Source organism: Carassius carassius, chromosome 9, assembly GCF_963082965.1.
Source record: "Carassius carassius chromosome 9, fCarCar2.1, whole genome shotgun sequence".
NCBI classification, from domain to species: domain Eukaryota; kingdom Metazoa; phylum Chordata; class Actinopteri; order Cypriniformes; family Cyprinidae; genus Carassius; species Carassius carassius.
The window spans coordinates 27,204,575-27,225,754 of NC_081763.1; the positions used below are offsets into that span (position 1 = coordinate 27,204,575).

Here is a 21,180-nt window from a genome sequence, read left to right on the forward strand (position 1 = left end):
TCACAGTCCACATAGATCGTTTTTGTCACTATTCTGGCAAATGAGGACAATAACACAGGTGTTTTATACTCGGTACTGAGAAGAAATAGGCTGAGAAAAAATGTATTATCTTTGAAGTACTGTAACACACTCAACAACAAAAAAAAACAAAAAAAACAAGCCTTAATCTTTTGCACAACTTTTTTCAAACTATTCAATATGATGTTTTATTCTTGATTTGTTTTGTTAATGGAACTTTTCACAGTATTTATGAGAAACATTTTTACATGTTTTTTTCATGATATTAAAATATGAAGTTGCAATAAAATATGCATTTTCTTTTTTCTTTTTAGTATCTCTAGAGTTCTCTGGCCTTTTGAAGATTTAGCATCCTATTTTAGCAATATGTTACCAAAAAGCACAATATATATATATATATATATATATATATATATATATATATATATATATATATATATATATATATATATTGTTTTAATTTTTCTTTTTTTTTTTTTCTTTTCATGAACTAATATTCAATTCTACTGTGAGAATCTACCCGCGGTGGACTCAGAGATATGAAATTGTTTTTGAATGAGAATAAAAAAAGAAACTTTACTTAAATCAGCATTCTAAATATTATCATTATATTAATTTATATTAATACTAATAATTAAAATTAATATTAGCTAGGATCAATTATATAATAAATTTTAGATAAACATGTTGTTTTAAAATGTAATTTTATCTATTAATTTTATTTATTTATTTTATATATAAAATAGCTTTACATGTCCCTGAAATTTTTAGATCTATATTAATTGCCTTCAGTGCAATGGAAACATAATTGTCTGTAATATGTTTGTTTTTAGTTGTTATGTGTTTGGGATGCTTGTCATTTAACATGTAAAAATCTATAATATGCAGGTTAATGTAATTTATAATGAGGGTTTTTCTTCTGTTAGTCCCTTTTTAATGTTTTTCTCCTTACCTAGGCGTCACTGTATAATATTAAACCAAAGAATGCAGGCATGTAATATCTCCCCCTCAGATATCCACCGCTTCCCTGCGTCCGGGAACAAAAGAGTGTAGGGAGGCATTAGATTAGGACTGCTTTGCCTGCTGGGTAAACGGGAGGGAGGACACGGGTTTTGAACCTTTGACCACTGAGCTAAACAGACCTTTCATTTGGTCCATTTATCAAAAGTGGAACAAAATGTAACTCTTTTACCAGAATCGCATACTTATCATGAGCCATAAATCACACAGCCAACCGTCAATGTTTGAAATGACAAGTTATATTTGAAAACCAAGAACACATTACACCAAAAACACATTCACTGGAAGTGATCACACTAAAGGAAACAGAAAGACGTCCCATTCATCTCCCCTTCAACAGCTGTCATCACCACAGTCCTTTAAAGAAATATTACACCACACTAAATGAAACAGACCAGTATCACGAAACGCTTCATGAATATGTGAGCCGTCAGCTGCACACTTGATTTACCAGCAACTCATGTCCAGTGTACTAAAAACTACTTCTATTTCAGTTTGTCAGGATTCTGAAGGTTTTCATCAGCAGGTGGTGTTGATGCAAGTCTGCTGTATGTTCTTCAATATAAATAATACATTTCACATATACAGTGTCTCATGCTGCAACATAAATATTCCAATGCTATTGTTGCTGTTAAAAATAGTCAACAAGAACATAAGTTAAAAGAAGTGAAGTAAATAACTACACGTGTAACGATAATGCTAATTACAACAATAGTCATGTGACCAACACATTCAGTATATTACAATAAAGCACAATTAGCAACATGTTGCCAAGTGTACACGTCCTGTAACATTTAAGGGGGGGATTTTTAATAATTTGTGCTATTTTTCTTGTCAGTACTAAAGCGATAGATGTCATATTTTTTATCAACCCTGTAACTGAAAGGCTAACTAACCCTGTAACAGCAACAACCCTGATTATTTCCTCATCATAGAGTCGTCTCAGTTTGGAGATTAGAGCGCATTGCTACATTTTACCCCCTAATCATCTAAAACCTTCAGTCAATGCGGAGCAATGCTGCTGCAGAAAAATAGTCTCACTTTTTATCAGAGGAAATATACCCTGTGTCCAAAACCTGAAATAAGAATAAAAAAATGTTGTTATGAAATATTAAATGGCATTATAATTTCCATACTTGTCGAATCTAGCTTGGATTTAATAGTCTGTGAGTTTTGGTAGTGTTGACTGAGCCACTGTGGTATGTGTGACTCCTTCGCTCCTTGAACCCTGCCAAGACTCCCTCACTAATATTTTCTTTGAGGGATCTACTTCAGCTTTGAAGTTTCATTATTTTGTCGTCTTATTTTCTGTTGAATATTTTGTCTCTTAAATTGCGTAAAGCACAGTTAAGGCGGCTTGAAGACAAAAAACACTAAGACCCTGTCTGAGAAACTGACAATAGTTAAAAACCTACCAAATTAAATGTATTCAAAGGAAATACTGCACTAGCTGTTATTATTCTTGATTTGTGAAAAGAAAAAATTAAGTTTAATTTGTGTTAAAGGTGCACTCGTGTGTTTTTTTTTTTCCTAATTTAAAGATTTACACATAAGAAAAAAACAATAGTGCTTTCGAAAAATATTATGTACTAATATACATCAACATGAAATAAAGACTCATAAAAGCTATTTTAAAATTTGTATCTTTCATTTTAGTTAAAGTTGTAGTAATTTAGTTGTGTGCGCCCCCCCCCCCCCCATTTTTATTAGTTTATGTCTATATAATTAACTTTAATTTGTTTTAGCTATTTTAGTACATCAAGTTAAACTAAATGAAAATGAGAAATGTTGGCTTGGCAACTACATGGAGGATAAAAAACATTAAAATAAAATCCAATAAACATGTATTTATTTAAAGTAATGAAAACCTTTTTTTTATGCTTTAGTTTTAATTTACTATAACAACCTTGCTTTTGTGTTTGAGTGATGCTACATCCACACCAGTAGGTGTCAGCGTAAGTCCAAAGCATCTGCTATATTGGTCAGCTCAACATACAAAAACTGAGTGCACCTTTAATAAACTTTGTTTCTTTACAATAAATATTAATGTACATTTGACTTTTCGCACCATGCTAGAATCTTTTGGTTTTCATGTTAGGTTTAAACAAAAGCTGATTCCTATTCAAAGACAGACATAAAGATGGCAAGGCAAAGGAGAGAGTGATATGACTTGTGAAACTGACTTGGGCTGTGTATGAAATCACCCATTTATCCTTCTATCTGAGGGGACAGCCATTTGTAGTGGTGTTCACAACCACAGTGGACAGAACCTCTGTCCCAGAGCTGCAGTGATGATTTGCAGGGAAATCCAGAAGTTTGCATCACCCTGGTTCCTTAAAAAAAAACAATACCATTTTCTTAATTGCAGAAAATAAGCTTCGTGATCAACAAAAGTTTATGAATCATACACGTTGTTCATAATGATAATCTTCACAAATGAACACACTTTTTATGAAAAAAAAAAAAAATTCCCTAAAAGTTTGAGTTGGCGATTAACTCAATGAGGTTATTAAAGCAACTATTTGGACCCAGTTGTCCCATTTAGCTACTTGTTAACACCCGCCTTTTTTGCAAGTGTTAAATAGAATTTTCAGGGTGTGATCCTGTCTTGGTTTGGTAGGTTAGGGCTTTACTGGCACGACTAAGATACGATTGAGGGATTCAATTAGTTTTGATGATGAAAGACGCCTGCAGTGAGACTCAATCTCTGTGTGGCCCCCTGCAGCGGTGGAGGAGCACTTGGAACCAGGGTCATGAGGTAAAGTAGGAGTTTTGCATGGAGTAGAGGCGATCAATGGGGTTTCCTATCCGTCCTGCCAGAACTCCACCGTCAGCAGTCGACAAGAGACAGTCTCCGAGATGACTGAGGCTTCCATCGCTGTCCAAGTCATGGAAAACCGAGTCTGAAATGAAGTCAGTTTTCAAATGCAAACAAACATTTCGGTTAACTGCAAAAAATAACCAATGCTGAAGTTGGTGCAGTGAGATATCCTCACCATAGGAGTGCATCTGCTCGGGGCCTAGCTGTGGTGGCGTGAGCCCGTGTCGGAACTGCTCACTACCGTATATGTTGGGATCCAAAGCCAGCAGTTGTTGGCGTGGCAGAGAGGAATATGAGAGCAGTCCGTCCAGTCCATGACTGCTGGAGCCATCTATGGAGAGACAGAGCCCGGTTCACACCTTTCATCAAGCCATTTCACACAGTTATCTGTCCACTCCACCGTGTGTCCGTGTCTTACCCTCGCTGTCATCGTTACTCTGGCGCCCCCCCCTGCTTGGACCCCTCCTGGTCCCGCCCATCTGCTCCTGTTCTTGCTGCTGCTGCTGCTGCTGCTGTTGTCTGCGAGCGATCTTCTTTATCTGAACTCACAAAAAACAACAGTCCATTGACATCCCCTGGTCCTGGAACAACATTCCCAACTAGTAGTTAAACATCTATCTGTCTGTCTTTCTGAAAGTATCCATCCATCAGTCCATCAGCTCATTAGGCCTATAAACCTTTAAACTATTTCCCCAAAACTTTCAAAGAAGGCTTTGCCAAGCCAACATTCAAAACATGCAATTGACAAGTATTTTCTTTTTTTGTTGTTGTCAAAAATCTACATTTACATGAAGTTCTTAGATTTTCAGTTCAATTCTACTTCTCTTAAGCCATGTTCTCAGCCTCAGAAATAACAAACACTGAAATCTCATTTAGTGATTGAACAAGGATCAATTTGCTATTTTTGCTTTTCTCTGGATGAATCATAATGAAGCAAAACGGTGCTTCGTACAGGAATGTTTTCAGAATTTACCAAAACCTAAAGTCCTTTCTATAGCAACAGAGAGGCTTCTAACGGCAGCTACAGTGACGCGATGACTTTACCGATTAGTGATTGGCTCTTTCATTCAGAAGCTGGGGCTTCCTGCGATTGAGTGGCCATATTGAGCGTTGCATTTTTCCCCGTTCAAAACTATACGAGTGACATGTCTTGGGTATTCTATATTCTGCCAAAACCTGACGCCAGCCTACCTTTGCTCTCTGGTTTTGGAACCACACCTGCACGACTCTCACCGTCAGTCCAGTCTCAGCTGCAAGAGTTTCTCTGACCTGCAACAAAAGTATATGCATGAGATGTACACAAGTGCTGTTTCCACATTTAATGCACACGAGTGGCCTGGGACTGCTGACCTTTCGGCAGGGTTTGGAAGACACCTCAAAGGAAGCCTTGAAGGCGCGCCGCTGTTGTGTGGTCAGGATGGTACGTGGTCTCTTGGATCTCTTGTGCTCCTTCCCATCATCCCCAGCCTTCCCACCAACAGAGACACCACCACCATCCTCATCCTCACTCTTTACTGCAAAGCAGAAACTGAGCATTAAAAGTGAAGAGTGTCATTTCTGGGCTATGTTAACATCTATTCTCCTTTAATTATACACAACCTTCAACGATAGAGCGAGGTCACTGAGGTTACCTGACTCGGTAGGGGCCGGGCTGATGGCAGCCAGCATCTCTCTCTCTTTCTCATAGTCTCCCCGGCAGAGCAGCTGTCCCTCCTTTAGCACAAACTCATCACCTCTCTGCAGCCGGCGCTCACACTCGCAGCAGCTGAAGCAGCCCAGGTGGTACACCTGTCCCAGCACACGCATGATGAGCTCCGAGCGGCCGATCGCCTGCAGACAGGCACTGCACTTCCGCACAAACATCCTGACACACACATGGGCACACGTTATTGATATGTTTCTGAACATTCACTCTATGCAATGTTTTGTCTGTGACACTGGGTGGCAATATTTGACATTGGACTATAAATGTCACACAAGCAACTAAGCGAAAATATATCATTTAACCCCTTAAAGCCTATTATATTACATTTGATACACACATTTCTAAGGTCACATTTTCCTTTTTTTTACTTATCTTGTCTGATTGATAGTTTATTATTTTTTAGCAAGTAGTTTAATTCTGAAAACATCCACCTTCAGATCTTTAGTGATTTTCATAAAGTAAAAATATAACTTTTGTATTGTTGGTAATATTTCTAAATTAACATTTAATGGATTGAACCAATGTAGGTTTAATTACTTATCCATATATAATAATAATAATAATAATAATAAAGAAATATATATATATGAATATATATATGAAATTTGATGCATCAGGCTTTTGAGGAATGTTTATTTATTCATCTCTCAACCATCATTGTATTGCACTGCATTCTATGAAAATAAGAACTACCAAGCTTTCACCATAAAAGCATATAAATATAAACAAGTTATTGACAGATATTGAGTAGCAATTTATATGCATTTTATGCAAGCAGTCAGATATAATTTTAACAAGATGCCACTTTTTGGTCATATACATTTTTTTTCCCTCCTTGAGTATGAACTGGAACATGACATGGAAAACATGCAGTGTTGGGGGGCCTCCAGGAACGTGGTTGGGAACCACTGTTTTAGAGGGTAGATTTTATTAACATTTATTACACTCTGCATTTAAGCTGTACATTTTATACATTTGTGTGTCTCCTGGGAATTGAACCTGTGACCTCGGTGTTGCTGGCACTGTGGGCTATGGTAAATGTTTATAAACTTAATACTTTTCCAAAACGATTAACAAATACAGGGATGTACGGGGTAAAAGTGAGCAAATGTATTAAAAAGTCCTACTACAAACAATGAGAAATGCCTCTTTAAACTGTGTTTTCCTTCTGCGTGGATCATCAGCAACATAATTTGTCTTAAAGGCCCTTTCGCTTTTCAATCCCCACCAAACCCCTCATTTTTTCCTCCTCTCTCTCCCCTCCCTCACTGCATGATATTTTCTGCCAGAATTCCCTGTACTCCCTCTCTCGCTCCCAGCCTCCCTCCCCAGCTCCGTGAAACTAATAAAGACAGGATTAATTAGATTGTTGTTTAAACAGTGCGATGCCCAGACAGACGCTGTAAACTCATAACCAGGGATTGAGGATAGCATGGGGTTAATCTCTCCTCTCTCTTTTTCACACACTCGAATAAACACACCATACTCTCTCTCACACACATACACTTACTAGCACCTTTATACGGCCGTGCTTATGTACTCTCATAAATATTGACAGGTACCCACAGATGAACCTGTAGACGCTCATGTGTTGTCGATGACAGTCTAATCCTTCTGCACAGTTCATTAAGCCAAAGCAACAGTCACCATTCACCCAAATTGTGACATAAACCAGTGTCTGTCAAACACCTGAACCAGACAAAAAAAGAAGGTAGATTTCAAATGTGGCATTGCTGTGATTTTAGACTGTTGTGAGTGTGTTTTTATGTGGTATAGGGTGTTCTGGGTAATTGCTAGGTGGTCGCTTGCTGGACCCTCCTTCATTGCATTTTTTTTTTCTCTAACCAGGTGAAAATCATCAAAAGCCGCTCAATTTAACATATCATTCTATCACAGTGCAGGACAAGGTATTATTTAAAGTAATAATTCAACCAAGATGACAATTCTGACAAGAACTATTCCTAAAACTTGTGCTTAAGGGATCCCTAACACTATATAAATATAAGCAATAATTATAGGGATACATGCATTAGTGACCACTAATAAAATAAAGCGCACATATATAGGTGGCAAATAAAAGGATAGATGCAGTCACACATGATAAGATGAACAAAGAACATTTTGGAGGTGAGGAACAGATGAAATGCATGTTTGATGGATAACGCAGACTTCATGACAGTTGCAGAGACGGATGGCGGGAGTTCTGGTGTGTGTGTGTGTGTGTGTGTGTGTTGAGGAGCTCCGAGTGCAGGAGATGAAGGTGTCATATCAGAAATCTGCTGAAGTGAGAGGCAGCCAGGTCCACACATTATAGCCTCTAATCTGCACGGATGTGATGATCCTGTCCGAAACGCAGCTGCTATGGCTAATCTGTCTCAATCCATCTGCCAAAAATGCCAAATTACCCAAATCACCACTTACTACACCCAGATCAAAGAAGACCAACTCTAAAAACTCATACAGCAACTCTGAGAGTAAATCTCATGAAACCCATCATATTTCCCCTCTAAACCAAAAGAAATCAGTGAAAAATTAACATTTTCTTAAAAACAATGAAGTCTATTTTTTGGCTTTATGACATAATTTGTATAGTTACTATTTAGTCATTAGTAAAGTAATTTCTACCAATTCTTAGTAAAATAATGCAAAAAAAAAGTTATAAATAAAGAGTTATAAATCACCGTTATATTGGAATAAAAAAGATACAAATAAATGAAAATTGATACACCGGAGAAAAAAATCGGCTTTGAAACCATTTTCATTCCAGAATTTCATAAAACATTTATGAAGAAACAGCGCTAAATTAAATGTGAAATTCTGAAGTAGAAAGACCAAAATTGTATTTTCCAGTAAAATACACAGCAATAATCTTTTTGTTTACAACTTCAAAAAACATTGTTTGTTTTTTGAGTACAGTAATGAGAATTTGGGGTTAGATATATTTAATTATCAAGAAAATATTATCACAATGTAAAAACGTCTTATTGGTCATAAAGTAGGCTCCATTTTCTTTAAACAAAATATAATTTCTTTTTGATTTTGAGGTGAAATGTGACCTATGGTACTGAGTCATGACAGACACCCACAAACCTTAAAATGAGAGAAAATGTTGCACCAAAAGAAAAAAAACATTAAACGTGGTTACAGAAATAACACCACATTTTCTACTTTAACATACACAGAAAAAATCTGAGTTAACTGAGGATAAAACTACCACGGGGGAAAGAAATGATGGGTGCGGGAAGGAAATCAGGTGCTATGTATGTACAAACTGTGTTCATGACCTAATTCAATAAAGTTTTACATGAATCTATAGCTAAATCATAGTGTGGGGGCCTAATACATACATGAACACATCATTTTAAATAATCAGACACTTACTGTCATAGTTGTGAGGTTTATCTTGCAGACTTTGGTGCATCTTTGTATATATATATATATATATCTATATATGGAGGCAGTATGTAAATCATACATGTACACATGATTGCAAGGGTTGGTGCTGTGCGTGCGCGCGCGCGCGCGCGTGTGTGTGTGTGTGTGTGTGTGAGCGAGAGAGAAAGAAAGAGAGCGGATATTGCTGTGAGGGAAGGTGGCTCAGAGCCAGGGTTCAGTAATCACATCATCTTCTTTTATTAAATCTCACTGCACTGCTTCTGCGTTATTAAAATCTCCCAGCATTCCCCACAACCCACTCCTGCCACCCTCCCTCCCTCCCCGGCACGCCAATATTCACAATGATGAAATATGAGAAAACCAACAGGTAGCTGATAAAAATGTACACATCAGACCACTCGTACACAAAAGAGAAAGCACAGGTGAGCAGCTAAACCGTTCAGTACTGACACATATTATTCTGCCCAATCATGTCACAGACGCACACTTCAGTACATGCTTGCTCAAAAATTCTGCCTTTTTGAACTTAGCATGCAAACACTGCTATGCACAAGAAGTAACAATTGACTAATGGCATGCAGATTTTAATTGTCTAATTATGTTTTGATTGCACTGAGACACATTATAACTTTTGCCTTTATGCTAGGCTAATAAAACAACAAATAGTGTCATTGTACGCTCTAAAGCACTCTTAGCTGAATTCAAATGCAATTATGGCTTATTAGTCATTTGAAAAACACTTCAACAGGCTTATTAGAAAGCGTACTGCCTATCAAGGTGGCAATAAAGTTAAAATGACATTTCTTATGATGCCTTAGTGTATTAATGAGGCTAAATATTTGTAGATGATCATGTAAAAATCATTGGTGAAAAAATACCAGTAAAGATTTACAATTTACGATAAGTTTTTAAGATTAGTTAATTTGAACTAACAATGAATACAAATTATTTATTTCAACATGTATCTGTTAATATTATTTAATAAAGCTATGAACTGAGTATTTCTATTAACTTACATAACCAGATTTATAAATACTGTAGCAAATATATTGTTCATTGTTGATGTTAGTAAATGCATTAACTAGTGTTAACTGAAGGGATCTAATTGTGAAGAGATACAGACATACCTTTCATAATGAAATGATTTACTTATCACTAAAATTCCTCATATGCTTACTAACTGTTTTTTTGTTCTGGATTAGCACCAATAGAGAAATAGATGTTCATGCTGTTTTTGAGTCTGTAATGGACAAAACATTCTGGATGTAGAGAAGGGAACTACATATGACCAACTTTTTGTTACCCAAAAATGAATATATTGTCATTATTTATTCTCACCTTAATGTTGTTCCAAACCTGTGTCACATTTTTCCTTCTATGCTATTTAGAAAAAATTTTAAACTATTTTTGTCCAACACAATATTACACCCCAATGTGTTCCATTGTATGGATGAAGAAACGTTGAGACATTTTTCAAAATATTAACTTTTTTGTTCCACAGAACAAAGAGGTACAGCTTTGAAATGGCATCAGGGAAATTGTGACCATTTTTGGGAAACTATGCCTTCGACACATTTCCACTGATGTCTCATTCTTCAAAATACTACAAAATTCTTGTAAATTCTTTGTAATTCACTAGCCACAGAGCAAAGGTTTGTAGGAAATCCTGATTCCGACAGTCAATATGTTGTAGAATATGAAGTGTGTCATAATATCCAGAGAATTTCACACTATTTTTGGTGACGAATATGGCACTATTGGTGTGCTGACGTACTTATTGTGATACATTCCCTGACTGACAGCATAACCTGTCCATACGTTACAATCACAAGTCAGTTTCCTGTATCCCTCGTGTGTGTGTGCGATACTCAAGGGTTCAGGGCACCGACAGGATCGATGTGTTGAGTTGTGTGAGGTGAGAGTGAGTCTGTGAGTGTGTTTAGATAAAACAGCTAATCCCCAGGCCACCAGAACGCAATATCCTGTCAGCCAGATTCTCATTTCCTGTCTCTCTGTGGCAGTGCGGAAAAAAAAAGAAGACGCGTAGAGGGGGGACGGGGGATTCGTTGCCCCAGAAACAGAAGATACGGCAGCCCTGTTTGAGGATATCTATGGCATTCTTCCTATCTCCCCCCCCCCCGCTTTCATTTTTTGCCGTTCTTCTTTTATTATCTCAGATTTAATAAAGCCAAGGCGAGCAGCTTGTTCTGCCATGAAACATTTATTAGCTGTCTGTAATGAAATTGTTGTGCGGTAGGCGAGGTGATGGAGACTCATCACACATTATGCAAAAACAGTAGCAATATCACAAGAGGAGACACCTCGAGCTCTTCCTCTGTCATCTTCCTCTCTCCACCTCTGTTTGTCACCTCCATGGCCTTCTGACATCCCATGAGCTCTCCTTCACTGTCTGCTCTTCTCTCCCTCTGTCCTTGCCTTAAAAGTCTGATAGGGACACTCTGAAAAATAAAGGTTCTTTACTGGCATCCATGCTTCCATGAAGAACCTTCAACATCCATGGAATCTTTCCATTCCACAACTGATTCTTTATAGTGGAAAAAGGTTCTTTGATTATTAAAAAGTTCTTCATACTAAGAAACAAGTGGTTCTTTGAAGAACTGTTCACTGAAAGGTTCTTTGTGGAACCCAAAATGGTTCGCTTTGCTGCGAAAACCCTCTTTTGGAACCTTTATTTTTGTGAAAAAATTAAAAAAAAGATTTTTTTTTTCCAAAAGCAGTAATTTGGGCATGAAAAATTACTAATAAGCCCACTAGCTTGAGCTACCACAATGTGTTTAAGCCCTCATCTGAAGTACCATGTAAACATATTCACCAACAGGACTACACACACAAGGTCATTTGTGATCTTTTTTTTCTTCTTTTTTTGCACCCTCCAGATATTTTCAAATAGTTGTATTTCAGCCAAATATTGTCCTATCCTAACAAACCGTACATCAGTGAAAAGTTTTTTTTTTTGACCCTTATGACTGGTTTTGTTGTCCAGGGTGACATTTGTTTAAAGCTAAAAAATACACTCTCAAAAATGAAGTCTCCAAAAGGGCTTATTTGCAGTGATGCCACACACGATCCTTTAAATGAAAAGTTCTTAAAGAAAACATATTCTTAATGGAGCTATTGATGCCAATAAAGAACTTTTATTGTTAAGAGTGTATGTCTGTGGTGGTTCATTAGCACTGATCTCAAACTAGAAGCTGAAATTTGACATATAGAAGGAGTGGCTCACCACCATGATGCTAGAGTGTTGTGGCTGGTTGCCATGGAGTTGTGATGCAGTTGCTAAGGTGTTCTAAGTGGTTGCTAGAGTGTTCTAGCTAGTTCCTAGTTGTTTATTGCTAAATCTGACTCTTGTTCCTTTTTGTTCATTTTAAAATCAGAGAGGTGAACACTGTGAATCTGACTGCTCAGAAAAGTAATATACATTACATATTCAAAACTTTGGGGTTGTTGAGATTTGTTCATGTTTTTGAAAGTAGTCTCTTATGCTCACAAAGGCTGCATTTATTTGATCATAAATACAGTAAATCAGTAATATTGTGAAATATTATTAACATTTAAAATAACTGTTCTTCATTTAAATATATTTTCAAATGTAATTTATTCCTGTGATGCAAAGCTGAATTTTCAGCATCATGACTTCAGACTTCACTGCCACATGATCCTTCAGAAATAATTGTAATATACTGATTTGAGGCTTAAGAAACATGTATTATTATCAACGTTTTACTACTTTTCTATTTGTTCAGGTTTTTTGATGAATTGACATTTTCAAAAGAACAGTATTTATTTTAACTTATTCTGAAATCTTTTGTAACATTATAAACGTCTTTACTGTCATTTTAATAAATGTAATGCGATATTGCTGAATACATTTCAACAAAAAAATTCTTTATGACCTCAAATGGTGCACAGCACAGCATTGAATAGAACAAACCGACCAACAAAAAGTCCTGCTGCTCAGGAGCAGTTTGAACAAAACCCCAGATGTACATTAAAGAGATAGCTTTGATCCATTGTTGCTTTATTGCATTGTGCTTGATCATATATGCCACAATTGAAGAACAGCATGAATGATAAAACTAATGGCTTTACCAAACACTACTGACTCTGTAAAGAATCCGAGGTTCACCAGAGCCCATGTGTCATATTCCTGTCTGACAGTACAACAACTCTCTAACCACAGCACAGCTTGTAGTCATGTCTAAGAACATAATTAGCAGCGTTCCCAATCAAGACCCCTCCACCCCCTCCCCGTTCCCACAGACACAAAGAGACAGCGAGCAGAGATGATTAAGCGAAAATGTGGGATAAACGGAGAGATAAACTGATTGGTGTCATCACGGCTATAAATCTCAACAAGCAGGAAATGAAGTTTGGAACAGAAATATTATTAGATATCAGACAGTGATGGACGAGCTAGAGGAGAGATGCACGGGAGGAAGAGACACCGAGCAAAAGAAAGGTGAAGATTTTGGTAACCATGAACCGAAGTGCTCATAATAATGACTCCGACTGAAGATTTCAGTAGAACGGTGTTACTGACTTACATCGAAAACATTTATTATTTAGAGGCTGGTTTTACAGAGTACAGGAAATCTAAATGAGATTGCATTTAAAGGAATATTTTGTGTTTGATAAAAAATGAAACTCGGTCCACATAATGGCAAAAAGTAATTCGTCCTTTCTGTACTTTTAAAAAAAGTAAACATAAACGTATATGTTGAGACACTTACAATCCGCTTGTTAAGTTGTGATGCATCAAATACTGTTTTCGGGTCCAAACCTCTAGTGAGAAAACAATCTGAACAGCTGTTTATGAGCATTTTTTATTTATAGCACATCTTTAAGCTTTTCAGAAAAGATGAATCACTGGCCAACTAAGATAGAGGTTATGATCGAGGTTTTTTAATGAGTGCATATCAGTGTTTGTTAGTTAATTTGGGAATCTAATGGGTCATTTGGACCTGGAAAAGGTGACGAGTGAATAAAAGTAACATTTTATAATTATAGTTATAATTTACAAAATGGACTTCGATAATTCTGTTAAATCACTGTTAAAGCTGTTTTTGTTATTGTTTTAGGGTTACACTGTCAGGGCATCAAAATTGGAAATGTAGCTTTACACAGAAAATGCCAGTAAGTAATATGATTTTCATACTAAAATCATGTTAATAAGCATATTGTGTAATCTGAAACAGCGAATGTTTGAACATTTATTAATTTCCCCCATACACTTCCCTTAATGTAACACCAATTTCTGTTGGAGGGACAACTGGAAACTATTTTTTTGTGTTAAATAAAATAAAATGTATGCATTTAGCAGATGCTTTTATCCAAAGTGACTTACAGTGCATTCAAGCTAACATTTTTTTACCTAACATGTTCCCTGGGAATAGAACCCACAACCTTTTGCACTGCTAACGCAATGCTCTACCACTGAGCCACAGGAACACTAATCAGTATTATGCCACAAATGCTGTCGACTGAGCTCAACTGAATTAAAATATTCTGGATTTTGAAATTCATCTGAATCTACATTAAATCCGAAATATTCTCGAGTATCAACTTTGTTTCAAATGTTTTTCATAAAAATCCCAAAGATGAATTGAAATGGAATGAATGATGGAAAAAAATGACTTTTGATTGTAGACTTTGATATTTTGGAAAATCCAGGCACTGTTCAGGACATTTTTAAGACCTCTTCTAAAATACTAAAAGACAGTGAGACACATGATATTATTGGGTCTGAGAAGCATGAGACGTCCGCCAAAATCTTAATTTGCTGTCTAGGAGAAACAAGTGAGATATTAAAGAGCTCTCATTCGTGATTTTTCACTGGCATCTCTTTACACACTGGGGGCTGTTTTCGTTCTGTTTCCCACCCGCAGAGTGATCTATTAAACTTGGGCGCATCTTAAAATATCCGCTCCCCTTTATCTGCTCTGATAGGTCTCTGTGACCCTCGCTAGTCTAATTTTCTGCCAGGGATCCAGGCACCGTACCCTGGGGCTGAGAGCTTTTATTGGTCTGGGACTGGTTTCTCGAGGCTGGGCTGCGTGGTTATCTGATGGCTGTGTGTGTTGAAGTCAGCCAGGAGACAGTGATGGGGAGAATTTGTCCATTTCAGGGATGTTAGCAAATGTTTGTGGGTTTAATGAATAGGGGCTTGGCTTTGAGTTTGGTTTTAGTAAGTGTGTAGATGTTGCTGGAATGATTGAAAACTGAACTGTAAATGAAGTCAGATTTCTGATGACGGGAACATCAGGATCATAAGCGTTGTAAGGAATCATCAATTTTTTCCAAGGGATTTTTTCCATTCCACAAAAGGTTCTTTATAGTGGAAAAAGGCTCTTTAGATTATTATAATGTTCTTTTTAAAAATGTTCACTGTGAAAAACTTACTTTGGAACCTTTATTTTTAAGAGTGTGGCTATTTGTACCTCATCTGATTTTTTTAATTAATTTTGATGTTGTAATTATTCAGATAATTTAAATTATATTTTCTAATTTAATGCAACTAGGCAACCTGACAATATATTTGTAAAGTAGAATGCCAGCTCAAGATTGTATTTTTTTATTATATTTTGCTCAAATTCCTTTTTTTTAACCATAAAAGATTCCTTGGCACCCCAGAAATGGAGCGCACACCTGCTGTAGATGGAGCATTGGTAAAGGGGCAGGAGTGGTGGGTGCTGATGGACAGACAGCGGAGAACACAGGGAGATATTGTTGTGGATTCACTCAAGGTCACCCACTCAAGAGTGTGCCAAGTCTCCTTCACAAATACACCACATACCATGCCGCAGGCTGAAAATTCACAAATAATATCTGCAAACGAGACATTAGCATCAAAGCGCAACAGAAATGCTTATACCTTTCTTATTTCTTTATTTACAGACTGAGAAAAATTTAAATCTCTAAAGGAATCTCCACTATACTGTGAAAATATGTGGCTTTCTTGAATGTATTGTAAATGATAAATTAATTCAAATAATACAAACTGACCAAACTCAAGGGAATGACAGCAGTTTCACTGTGCTCTGATCCCAGAACAGCCATCTCTTTTGTAATCGTTGATCACTTTTACCCTCATTATGACATCCTTGCTGCAAGCACCCATGCAAAACAATTATCAAATCTATGGTCCCATTTTTCTTCAACGGTGTGAAGAAAAGCAGTTAGTATGGTAATTTCATACCCTCAAACAGTCCTAGATCTCAGGTGATCTATCTTTCCGGGAACACATACAGAATTATTTTATCTTCACTTTGGAAATTGTTCCTGCTAAGTTTTCTATCCTCTTTTATTCTCTCCTGTCCTTCTTATTCCTTTTGGTTGGCCTGCAGATGTCAGCAACATAGGGAGTGTCCACACTGCTCAACGGTGTCTGACACTTCTCACAACAGTGATAACAGGCCACAAAATCGTCCTTCAACTGTCCGCACTCCTGGTGATGTCACTGGGAAAATATGGTTTCTTGGAATCTCCCTCTGACCCAAACTGATACAGAACAATTCATCAGAGAACCAGCAGTTAAAGGGAAACTTCTCCCAAAAATGTCAATTCTGTCATTGTTTACACATCATGTCATTCCAAAGACCGCACGAGTCATATGAATGGTTCTTCAAATTTCTACTTTGTTTACCACAGGAAAAAAAAGGACCTTTGGTGTCACCTCTTATGCTTACTCATGTCTTACAGACTACAAGTGTGTTTACATCATATAATACTTGCTGTTAATTGTGTTCATCGTCTGGTTGACTACGCCTTGTATTGATTTTTCCAAAAATTTCTGCCATGTGCACATAAACTGACAGCCACCACTGATAAGTTACTACTAAATATTGTAGAAACGTAATTTTCGGTAAAGTTGCTCTGCAATGATTGTATCGTAAAAAAAAAAACGCTATACAAATATACTTAAATTGAATTTTAAATTTTCTTAAAAAAGCTCTTCTGGCGTGTATGTCCTTGTTCCTAATTTCTTACAAGGTAAAAGTGACAATTACATTCGAGTTAGCGCTGCATGCGCTGAGGTTTTGTTTGGAATACATGTAATGCACATGTAATCAAATATATGAACCAGACTGCAACATATAGGGTTCATTTAAACAGAACTTTCAGAATATTAAATCAGATTGGATTCATACAGATGTAAATAAACCTGAAACCAAAAAGAAAATTATATCACAGAATTTTTATAGCAACAAATCCTAAATCTTACCCTAAATCTATAGTAAGCATGTACTCAGTACTTATTTGTGTAATTACGCTGCAATTGCAATGCCTTCGAATAAAGTGTAACCAAAGATCTGCAGAACAGAGCATCAGCATGACAGCATGATCAGAAGATCAACAAACCCATGACACATTTGCAGAGAGATTAGGGGAGTGTTCTGGTATTCTTCACATTAAACTATGCAGAAAATGGGATGTTTTGCCATACTAGGGCTTTGATGGAGTGTATACAGGCACACACTGCACACTGAACTGTCTTACTTCTCGTAATCATGCTTGCAGTACAGCAAGCGATCCCGACAGTAGCAGGTCCCGCTCAGCGCGCTGCGACACACTGCACACTTGACACACGTCTCATGCCAGGACAGTTCATTGACGCGCAGGAGGAAGCGGTCCGCGATGGGAGACTCGCACCCTGCACACACCTCACCTGCTCCCACATGCTCTGGTGGAGAAGAACAGAACAGGTGTCAGCTGACAGGACACACACCAATGTGCCATGAGGGACTCGAGGCACACACATTACAGCACTGATATTTATATGGAAAGAATAATGAAGAATAAGGGTCTCACCGTAAGGTGTGGTGGAGGGGGCCTGCTGAAGACATGATTGGTTTTCTTCTGTTTTCATTCCGTTTCTTCCTTCTTTGGAGTGCTGACTGAAAAACAACAAAGATGTACATAGAAAGACAGCAATCAGTCTGCATTCAATTATTGTAAGCTGCTTGTGATTGCTCAATTTTATCATATTTTATTATTATTTTACACGTAATGTGGGTAAAAAGCACACTTTAATGTAATGTTACAATAAAAATGCTGAATGTATTTGTAGCATAATCTGTGAGAAAACAGGGCATCATTAGTTTCATTAGAAAAAACCCAAAATCAGCTGCAGTGTGGGCTTGTTTTTAATGTGTTTTAATAAAAATGGTTTTTACTGTAAAAAAATTTTGACCGTAAGTTACCCTACCATATACAATTACTAATATATTTTAAAAAAGAACATGTTATTTTACTGTAAAAGAAAGATTTTGTGATTTGCAGGTTTTTTTGTAATTTGCAGATACAATGTATATTATATTTAACTTTAAAAAGGTACATATACTTGGTAACACTTTACAATACGGTTCCAATAGTTTATGTTAGTTAATGTATTAACTAACGTGAACAAACAATTAACAGTATATTTATTACAGTATTTATTAATCTTTGTTAATGTTAGATAATGAAAATACAGTCATTCATTGTTAGTTCATGTCAATTCACAGTGCATTAACTAATGTTAACAAGCACAACTTTTGATTTTACTAATGTTAATAATTAGTAAATGTCTTATTAAACGTTAACTAAGAAGTGTTGTTCCTGTTAACTAAATTATGTTAACTAATGATCCTTATTGTAAAGTGTTACCACATACTTTTAAGTTATAATGTTGACATTTATAATGCTTTAATTATGTTTTTATAATTGGCTTGTAACTTACGGTGAAAAAGGGGCGTGCCCAGAATTCCTTTCCTGAAGCATCACATTTGTTTATTCTTCATTTAAATATTAAAGCTATTTTGTTATCGGTTATGTATAGGAGTGTTTTAATGGTATTGCATGTAGATTAATTCATGTTTGCTGCATTATTTTAGTCACGTGTAACAGTTAAGGTGCTTAGTGTTCGTGTCAGTGTCTTTATGCTCGAGAAGCCAGTTTTGTTGAACTTAAGTCATCGTTATTCTAAGGTTTATATATATATATATATATATATATATATATATATATATATATGTGTGTGTGTGTGTGTGTGTGTGTTTGTATATAGGTCTACTGATATTATATGATTTAATGACAACAGGCTAAAATATAAACGTAATCTCGCAATGCTTGGAAAAATGTCAAGTTTTTATTTTGTTTTATCGTAAATGTAACATTTATTTACAGTGTAGCCTATTCTTCAGATGCTTTCTCTTTTATCTGTTTTAATTAAGACACAAACACTTTTATTTTTATCTCACTATATAAAAGGGAAAGTGTTTAATGAATGTGTGTGAGAAGGACTGGAGATGTTTTGTGCTCAGTCTTGTGTTTTAGGAGCTCTTGCAGGTGAATTATCCGCTAGTAAGGCGCGCGGCTTCGGTTTTTGGCGAAAGGAAACAACGCAAAAACAAAATCATCAAATATTTCCCTGTCCAGCGCCGTCGCCGTCTGATTTAAATCAGGAAGCCTATTGCATTTGAAATAATAAGGGATGACGGTCGTGATTAATGCTTTGATTATTGTAATTTATAATTAATCTTTCACCTAAAGGCTATTTGTGATTTACACTCATTGAAGTAATATGATATGACTGCTAAACTATGGAAAAAGAGGGAAATCTTAATTCTGTAGGCTATTTGATTTGACTTAGCTATTAGCATATTAAGGTTGCATTTTTTATTTTTGTTGGAGGTTAAATTATTAGTCAATGATTATTATTATTAGGCTACTACGTTTATTTCTGCTTATGAAAAACCCATTTTCCCTGGAAATTTAAAGTTGAATTTGAAGTATTTTTTTTCCCTCATAGCTGAAATCACACGCTGGGTCTCATTTTTGTCCTCATTAATAATGCAGTTCATTGCATGAGTTTGATTATTAAAAAAACGAGTATTTCTCAGTCTCACTGAGAAATATTCACACTGTGATATTCGCGGTGACGTGGAAATATGATCATTTTATTAATATATTTTTACAAGTTATTTATTTTTACGGAATTGTAGGCTACATGTGATCAAAAAATATATTTTAATTCTGTCTGTTAATTTTTTCGTAGGCTACAATAGGCTATATAGCCCAACTGTGCTCGTATAACTGGCACATGTTCTAATGATTGCTGCTGATCTAGGCCTATGTTTGACAGAAAAAAATAAATAAAAAAATCACCTTATTCGTAGCTAGTATAAACACTCATTCCTTTCCGACACTAAACGGATGCGTAGATGAATTCATGATATTATATTTTAAAGTGCGTCCATTTCATTATTTAAATTAAAGTTTAGTGTTAATTTATATTCGAAGATGCTCTGTGACAAGAAATATCAGTGCTCTGTGACGTGATATAAAGTGCAAACGTAGCCTAAATATGAACAATATCAATATAGTGTTTTGCCTATATGTGAAATAGCGTTGCTTTCTAAGACATCAGTTTGATCCTAATGTTTTATTTGAAACCAATTCATTTATAATCTTAGGCTACAGAAACTAAACTGTGGATGTAATACACTCAAGTAACGTTATAGCCTACCGTACAGAGTTATGCATTTTTAAAAATCTGACATTTTATTTTTTCTGCATGATTAGCCTACACACTTTACTGAAAAGACGTCCTTATTAGAAGTGTAGATTTTTGTAAAGTTTTTTTTTTATTCTGACACTCTGAATTTTTCCTATCAGATGAACTCATAATATACAGGCTAGTTCTACTCAAGACATAAAAGTAAGATGCAAATAAATTAATGTAGCGTATAAACAAATTAACACCAGCGCAGCAAAACTTCGTATTTATGTAGCCTAAAATAGTAGATTAGACAATATAGACTATAGGTTTACAAATGTAAAAGTGTTATCAAAGTCATGCGAAATTATCATGCAGGTCTCTATTTAAACTCACTAAGAAAAGTTGAGGTAGCTTATCATTTATGTGATGATTGTAGACCTGCTTAAGCGTCCCGTGAACTTACCTAGCGCTGAAACACACTCCTCCTGAGATTTCTGTCGGTAACATCAAAATAGCTTTGAAGAAGAGGACGGGAACCAGTGCCCCAGAAGCCAAACTTTAGTGTTATAGTCCAAAAATCACGCAGTGGCGCAAAAACATCGCCGGACTGTGTGTGATGTGTGTGATGTTCAGGCGCGCGCTTTATGTGATGGAGTGAAGACTTGGGCTGCGCGCGCACAATTAATGACTGCTGAAGGAAGGAAACATCAAGGAGGGGTG

At 36.2% G+C, this 21,180-nt stretch overlaps 1 protein-coding gene across 2 annotated transcripts; it reads right to left on the reverse strand.

Moving 5' to 3' along the window:
* Nucleotides 1-1,259: 1,259 nt before the first annotated feature.
* On the reverse strand, nt 1,260-21,121 carry LOC132149465 (LIM homeobox transcription factor 1-alpha-like). Of its 2 annotated transcripts, XM_059558729.1 has the most exons (9): nt 20,924-21,121; nt 17,790-17,875; nt 17,478-17,661; nt 5,491-5,723; nt 5,210-5,373; nt 5,051-5,128; nt 4,278-4,398; nt 4,035-4,190; nt 1,260-3,941 (listed from the first exon to the last, which is right to left on the reverse strand). In XM_059558729.1, the coding sequence occupies exons 1-9, from the start codon at nt 20,965-20,967 to the stop codon at nt 3,790-3,792; spliced, it is 1,218 nt and encodes a 405-aa protein (XP_059414712.1). In that variant the 5' UTR covers nt 20,968-21,121; the 3' UTR covers nt 1,260-3,789. The 2 variants fall into 2 exon arrangements, with proteins under 2 accessions (XP_059414712.1, XP_059414711.1); XM_059558728.1 differs by having other exon boundaries at nt 1,260-4,190.
* Between the last annotated feature and the right edge of the window lie 59 nt (nt 21,122-21,180).